Consider the following 8,563-nt stretch of genomic DNA (forward strand, 5'->3'; position numbering starts at 1 on the left):
AGGAGCCAAGGGAGGCTCAGCCTTCCCATAAAATTTGAGGCTATTTTTCGCAATAAATTGAAAGATATTGACAAATAATTATGATTAATTTAAAAAAAATCCTTGGGTATTATCACTTTACCATTAATTTTTAATACATATAATATGCCCGAAAAAACACTAGTGTTAAATAATGAAGGGGAGATCAAATTGGATTTTGAGGAAAAAACACCAGTTTTCAAATACAGTATTCTGAATACACTTGAATTTTTCAGTTTCAATCAGCTCTGCTTACCGGACTATGACTGCTACGAGCATTTCGAGAAGTCCCTTTTGCTGGCTATCAGCGAAGGCACCGAAGGTTTCGGAATGGTTTGACGACCTAGACTGTGATTACATTTTCAGTATTTCTCATTCATTTCCAGAACAACTAATTTAATAGATATTCAACCATTTCAGTAGGTATTTACTGTCAATCGTTTTTGTATATTTTGTAAGAAGCTTAGTGCTAAGTTAGTTGTAGGCAGGCCTGTCTGATATTTTAATTTTACTATAGCCAGTGGCGAAAGTTAACTTTACGTTCTGTTAAGGATAATACTCATTTTAATATTTTTCTATTACTTCAATGAATACATTTGAAACAATTCTTGAAAGATATTTATTCTTCGAACTAGCGTATACTATTATAATTTCAATGACAATAATATTAGTAATAAACTGTATTTCCTTTCAAGACGATATATAAAATTATGTAGGGAACTTCAAAAGGCAATTTGAAATAGAATAATAATACATATACAAGACACAGATGAGTAAAAACACACACACACACAGTGTATGAAGTCATTGTGTAACGAATTTTGGTCTGCATAGAGTGACAGTTGAGTACAAAAAATGTTTTCTTTTATTTCTTGAAGTTTTGAACGTTAGCAGCATTTTTTATATTTACACTCTGTTGAATATTTCTGAACTCTGAAACAGCAATTTTTTTCGAATAATTTTTTATAGTCACTAACAAAAATAAAAGTAGGTAATCACCATTCAACTATTTATAAAATTGATAACCTCTCTTTAATGAACAAAACATAAATACATAAAATATATGAAGCTGAATGGAAATCTGTCAGGAAGTAAATATAAAGGAGATTTATCATATGTAGACATTCCATATCCTTGAGAGGGGTATAATAGAAATCTGTTATCTCCATAAGGCGCACAATTTTGCACCGGTTTTTTTTGCTAGTGTTACGTAGCTCCTCCAACATATCAGACAGGCTTCAGTTTATTACGTTGATAAAGTAATCTCAGTCTGATAATTTATTTGTAATTTATTGTTACACAATAATACGAAATATTAAAGCTGTTTTTTCGTATATATCAAAATTGTTTGTTTTATTTCATTTTTGTGATGCACTGTTTGGAACCTCTGGTGTAGTAATGAACATTACTGGAGTTTTTTCCCAACACAAAACCGTTATTTCCAACACCTCGACAGTTGTTCCTATCACCAAGTGATCATCTTCAAGAGGGAGAATTTTCAAAAAGAGGAAGACGCAAAATTAATAATTATTTCATGGTTCAAATTTTTGAAAAATTGAAAATGAAAGATGCTTTCGTACAGTTCAACAAGTATTCGGCAACCCTGAAGAAGAAATGTGGATTGCGATGAGAGGTATGTCGGCCAAACTGAGCGGACTGTAATAGCTCGCTACAAGGAACATGTTTCACATATTCGGTTTCATAAACCTGAGACGTCCAGTGTTGCTTAACATAACATAGAGAGATGCTACATAATAAGTAAGGAATTCTTGAATCTGTTGACACATGTTACTTCACAACAAATTTTTAGATGCCTGCAAAAAGTTAAGAATGGATAAATCTGAAATGGGTTGACAAAGGTCCCATATCCCTATTTGCGCACTATAAGGCAATGCCAGGTAGAAACCAGGTAACGATTAGATATCAGTCAGGTAACAACATTGGGTACTAGACATTAATTCAATGTGAGGTAATGATTCTTCCAGATAGGTATGAAAACAATAGCATAGTCCTTAGAAGTAATCTCAATCATTCCCTGATGCTTAATAGTTTGTACTGGAACCTCTGGCATAAAATCAATAGTGTCCGACCGAAACTGGTTTTTACGACCAAAACCGAATTTCGGCAACGGTCTCAGTTTCGGCCGAAACCGAAACCTCCTTACAAGGATTATGTTTTGAGGGAAAAATGAAGAAAACGTTATTATAATCAGTCAGTCTTTATTTTTTTCTTTAAATCACGACGTTATGCACTCTTCGACATTTTTACTTATTGATAATCAACACAAGAAACTCTTAACCAAGAAAAAAATTAATTGCACCTTAAAATACTTAAAATAGGTGGGGTGTTCATTTGAGTAGGTGTAGATTCTTCTTTTGAATATTATTGATGGGTTTTCAAAAATATTAAACATAAAATCACTTATTTGAGTTGATACCTAATAGTCACAATAGTCACGACATGATTAGGCAAAATGTCTTCGTCGTTTGTATGAAATTCAACGCGCCGAACATGACCGATCACAGCGCGTGAACTCCCGAATGTAGTTTCGGTCGTAGTTTCGACAGGTTTGGCGCTGAAACTAAACCGAAACCCGTTTTTTTGTCGAAACTCGACCAAAACCGAACTTTCGGTCGGACACTAAATCAATCAATTGAAAGCACTTCACCAAAATTACGATCTCTCGACGCGATCATCATGATCATTATAATGATCTCCTGAGGACGCTAACTTGGTTGGCGTTACGCGCCGTAATTTTTGTTCTGGTGTTGGGAAATTGTTTTCAATAGATTCATTTCCTGATTATATTAACTTGGTTATCAGTTAACCATATTCTGATCTTTCAATTGATTGTATTTATGGCTATATTATTAAGGCAGTCATCATAATTTTTTACTCACAAAATTTGAATCAGAAAAACGATTAGGTACGTACGTTCGTACGAACAAAGATGATTTTTTTTCCTCCCTCTCCTATGAAGGCTTTCATTTGTCATGAAACAATGTTATATGAATGAAAATGGGATTTCCCAGGCTGGCTGAACGTCCAAATAGTGACAAAGAAAGCGACTTGTGATTCATATATTGTGTAGAATTTTCAATCTATTTTGAACTACTCATTTATTGTTTTTATTGTATTAATCATTGTTATTCGATCTCTACAGAGAGAGAGAGCTATTGTCATGTCAAAAGGATCATCATCAACTCATCAAATAGTATCATGAAATTATTATAAATTATGACAAAACAACCGCAATGCAATGTCATAAACAGTGGATCCCCTGTGGTTAGTTTAGTTCTGAATGCATTTTCTTCGGTACGATCTTCTATCAAAATCCAAATTGAATTGAATGGGGAATAGATTGATATAGACTACCATAGGGGCAAGTACTACCTAGAAGAAAACGGTTCGTTATCTTTTAGCATACTGTCTGGCTGATTCTAACCATCGCGGACTTTTTTGTAGACCTTTTCAAGATGTACAATATTGTAGTAGGGGAAAGTGTCAATGAAACGGATAGGTTATGAAAAGGACAATCGCTATATTTCGGAACTCGCCACCACTCTGACTAAACTGAACTCATTATGGTCAAAAATACGACCACTGCTCTATAAAATAAAGCCACCAGTCTTGAATTTGCCGTAAACAAGTGCATGACCTTCAAAATCATTTTCACAAATGAAAAGTAAATATTTTGTGCCAATTGTGAACTTTTTCACAGTGTAAACAATTTTAAATATTTTTTCCACAATTAGACAATATGATTTGTCTATGCATGTAGTACATAAATGTATAGAGAAATTTAAGAAATATATTGAAAATATTTATTTTTTGAGGTTAATAAACAAACAAGACGATTGTCTTGAAACGGACACACAATAATGTAGTGAAGTGGACGTCCTCTTCAATGTATCGATGTGTCCGTTTCATAACATCGAATGGTTTATTATCTAATTAGTATTTATTTAAATCTAAAAGACCTTCTTAAGGACAATAACACCTAATTATTCTTTTCTACAGTAGGGATATCACCAAAAAGAAGCGGGTTTGCCCTACAAGGTCTCAAATCGATTTAGCTGTTGAGGAAGTATTAAAAAAACGTCAATCAGTTTGCTGCATCAGCTAAGACTTATAGCATTTCAAAATCTTATTTAGCTGCTATATATATATATATATATATATATATATATATATATATATATATATATATATATATATATATATATATATATATGGGGTTATTTAAAAGATATTGTTTTCACTACTCCCCCTTTGAATGTGGATGATCTGAAAATGAAAATTCGACTAGCGTGCAGTGATATTACGCCTGATATTATAAGAGCGACTTGTACGAGAGAAGTGATCCGACGTTTCGAAGCCTGTATAATATCTAATGGGCATCACTTTGAACAATTTTTATGACTTATTTCTAGGTACCTACCATTCTTATGAAATGATTTATCAAGTTATATTATTTACATTGTTATTAATTGAAGATTTGTTTTCGAATACACCTCTTTCAATTTCGCAATTGTTTCATATTCAAAATGATTCCTGACTGAATTCCACAACTCAAAATTGAAACCATTACTTCGAACACCCAAAATTTTGACTAATTTTCATGTGATCTGATGCAGAGAGAATAATTGTATGAGATATTTAAAAAAATAATAGTCGTTCTCAAGACTTTACATTTTAAGCAATAACTCAACAACGCCGTAACCGAATTTCAAAAACCAAACATGAAATGATATCAGAATTTAACGTAGCATCTGAATATGTAATGATATACAGGGCGTTCTATTTTAAAAAATAGAATTTTGGTCTGTAGCACCTACACCAAACACCCTGTATATTTAAAAATTATATCAAAATATAGCTCTCATGAACTCCTTGAACTTTTGTATGAAACATTTTTGTGTATCTTCTTCAACAAACCAGATATTGCCTGTCACATAAAATGTGGGACACCCGGTATATATGAACTTTCTCTTGAATCACTCTATATATTTAAAAAACCGCATCAAAATACGTTGCCTAGTTTCAAAGATCTAACCATACATAGGGACAAACAGCGGGAAGAAGCGACTTTGTTTTATATTATGTACTGATACTGTGTTTCAAAATCGCGCATTCCATAGATATAAACAGAAGTTTAGCTGCAAATCCAACATAAAACGATAATCAGCCGTAATTAAATTCAGCACCGGTTGTTGATGAATAATTCATTATCTACAACGGAATACCATCGAAGCATTCATAGTTGCCGCCTCCCAGAACATCGAGAGCTAACGTCACCAAAGCTGTTGGATAATATTGGAAAACCCAAGTTCTATCTGAAATTTCTGACATCACGACGTAAAATTGAACAGAGATGAAAGTCCGGCGTGGTTTTCTTCTTGCTCTGCCTTCGACTCGTTTTCTGGGAAATTCCAACTGCTTCACCGCCAACTTCATTTCTTAACTTATGCAGGTTTACATATTGTTGTGTATTCGCGGTTTCATCAATAATCGTAGTAGGAACATAATTGCAACTGTAAATAATATTGTGTTGTGGATTTATCCAGATTTTGATAAGAAATATATCAAATGACTTTCTGTTTTATTTTATTATTGTGTAATCTACAGAAGAACATTTTTTGAAAGATTACGATCATATACAACATCACTTCATATCACAAGCTAAATTGACCCGTCGTGTGTGTCTGCCTGATCGCGATAAACTCAAAAACCACCGAACGGATTTTACTGCGAAGAAATCAAATCAAAATATACTTTATTGTCAGAAGATTTTAAATCCTATTGACAAAGATTTGTAAGTATAAATGTAAACATAACTAATGGGGTATTGATAAAAAACTGGTTTATTTACACGTTTTTTTAAACGATTCATTAAAATACTCTTGTAGGCTATAATAGGGTCTATCAGCCAGCAAATTTTCAAGTGCTTTCTTGAATTGGACGTTGGTCAGATTTGCAGACCTTATATTTACTGGTAAGTGATCGAATAATTTTCCACCATTTAAAAAAAATGGAATTCTTGATTGATGTTAAGTTTCGTTACGTATTAAATATGATATTACGAGTAGCATAAGGATAAGAAACAAAAACAAACTCCGTTTTATATGTATACACTACACCAAACAGACAGTTTCAAGAATAAACAGTGCAACGACAGTTGAAATCTTATTGGCCGCAAAATAATTTCTGCGTGATTCCCAAAGTTTGGGAATCACGGAGTTTCTGCCCTTTTCTGTAATATCAACACAAGAGAGAGGGGTTGCACTGCATCTTCCCCAAAATGGTATTCCATATCTTATTTGGGATTCAATTAAAACGTAGTAAACCGTTTTTGCTGTGGGAAAACCCATCTCGTTAGAAACCACCCTCACTGCATAACATCTGGAGGAAATTTTACACTCAAGTTGTCTGACTTGTACATCATTGGTTTTCCAAGACATCACTGTCTATTGAGAGTTCATTTAGCAGACATTTAAATGTTATTTATATTTGTTTTAGAGATATTCAAGGATAATAAATTAGCATCAAACCAATTCGTCACCTTTTCTAAATCAGATGATATCTTTTTATGTAGCTCTGCTGAGTTCTTTTCCTTCCACAATATTGTTGTATCATCCGCGAAGAGAGTAAAGCTGACAGATATATCTATCATAGTCAAATCATTAATATATAACAAAAACAGAACTGGACCTAACACAGAACCCTGTGGCACACCAGATGTAATTGCCCTGCTTTCTGAGATTCAGATGTTCTTACCATTTGACTTCGGGCTGAGAGGTATGTCACCTCTCTGCAGCCATACTGGTGAAGTTTTTTGAGTAATAATTCATGATTAACGCAATCGAAAGCCTTCGAAAGGTCATAGAAAATTGCGGCGGCTACTTCACCAGCAGACGATTGTGGCTACTAACAATTGAAACATCGCGAAGTAACTTGTTGTAAGTAAATTGTTTTTTCAGCTAATCTTTTTCAAATCAATTTATAACATATTAGACAATGAAAGTCCGAATTGATGAAATACAATTAGGTACAATATTACTGAACGTGTAATGAGCCCTTAAGAAAGTATAATGTAAACGTAATATTTTGCTTTCCGCGTAATTACATAAGATTGCGCTTTTTACTTCAATGTTACTTTTCATTTCAGTTTTCCAGTTGCTCCTCTACAAAATGTATGAATGATCAATAGGTATCCCGAAACGTTTCTGAAATTTAGTGAGTCTCAAATGAAAATAGCAAACGATATTTATTACCGTTTGACAGAACAGCATGTTGTTTATTTTATGGTACATCAACAGTTCAAGGCTATTCTTTTATGACCGGGGTTTTTACGAAAATCAACTCGGACACAGAGTGTGGGTGACCAAGTTTATTGTTAAAAACAACTCTACTCTCTCAATGAGATTGATGTAGTCATAATGACAGTTGATATATAACCGTTCTATTATTCTCTCTCCAAATTCAGAAATGCATACATACTTTTTTTAAAAACCCCTAAAAGGCCAAAAAAAGTGTGGTTCATAAAGCAGGATTTACGAAAATTTTTCACTTTATATCGAATAATAATGTATCATTCCCACCAAAATTTCTGTTTTCCTTTTCCTCTGTTTGTTTGATATCGTTTATAGGAAAATGGGGATTAAATAGAGCAGATGCAGAATGTGTAATATTATATTCACAAAAACATTCCGAATTCACGAGGAAATTCACCACAGAAGAAATTTTTCATGTTTTCCAACATCTCATATTTGGGTATCCCAAATCCTGAAAATACTGAACGGAGCATTGTTCGTTTGGGAAATGAAAAATAATTATTAAAAATGGACCAAAATAATTTATATGATTTCGATAAAAAATAAAATCAGTCGAGTCATTTCTAGGGAATACGTTGTTTTCAGTCTGAACTTATCTTTGACCAAAACATATTTACATAACAGATAAACTTCCGATATCGGTATTCATAATAGGTTGTTTAAAAAGTTTTGTTCGTTTTAATGTCATGTGTTTTTGTAGCTCCATATCTCAATGAATATTTATTCTGCTGTGTCGATAGAGAATTTTGTACTCTATACATCGATGCTGTTCATTTTGTCCAAATTTTAATTGTTTGACTCTTTTCTGCTTATTACTATATGACGTCGTTAAGCGATTTCCTCACAATTTTTCTGTACGAATTCAAATCGAACCAAAGCGCTGCCTAAATGATGGTGTGAATCAGGGGTCTCCAAACTACGGCCCGCGGGCCAAATCCGGCCCGCCAGTGTCATCAATCCTGCCCGCGACAGCCAATGATTTACCTAATTGTTGTTACTATTGCTGTGATAAGTTGAAAAAGAAAACAGAATGATAATTACTCGGTTTTATTTACTTGCAAGGTAAAACTTAACGACATAAATGATGACAAAGAAAACTTAACTTAAATATGACTTTAAGCAAACTTACGCTTTTTTTGCATTTCAATTATTACTGTGTATTGTGACACTTAACGACATCTAGTGGCGAGTAGTGGTACTATGCACTATCT

The 8,563-nt window shown here is 33.3% G+C and overlaps 1 protein-coding gene across 4 annotated transcripts in view; it reads left to right on the forward strand.

Moving 5' to 3' along the window:
- The window catches only part of LOC111514736 (apoptosis-resistant E3 ubiquitin protein ligase 1), a 75,433-nt gene extending 74,071 nt beyond the window's left edge, over positions 1-1,362 (forward strand). For all 4 annotated transcript variants that reach the window (XM_074181950.1, XM_074181952.1, XM_074181951.1 and 1 more), the window contains one exon: positions 255-1,362. In XM_074181950.1, the coding sequence (XP_074038051.1) occupies positions 255-357 (103 nt within the window). In that variant the 3' untranslated portion in view covers positions 358-1,362. The remainder of the gene's footprint in view (positions 1-254) is intronic.
- Positions 1,363-8,563: the final 7,201 nt, after the last annotated feature.

The sequence above is a fragment of the Leptinotarsa decemlineata genome, unplaced genomic scaffold, assembly GCF_025532065.1.
Source record: "Leptinotarsa decemlineata unplaced genomic scaffold, Ldec_3_MD MMD2_tig00026328_RagTag_RagTag, whole genome shotgun sequence".
Taxonomy (NCBI): Eukaryota; Metazoa; Arthropoda; class Insecta; order Coleoptera; family Chrysomelidae; genus Leptinotarsa; species Leptinotarsa decemlineata.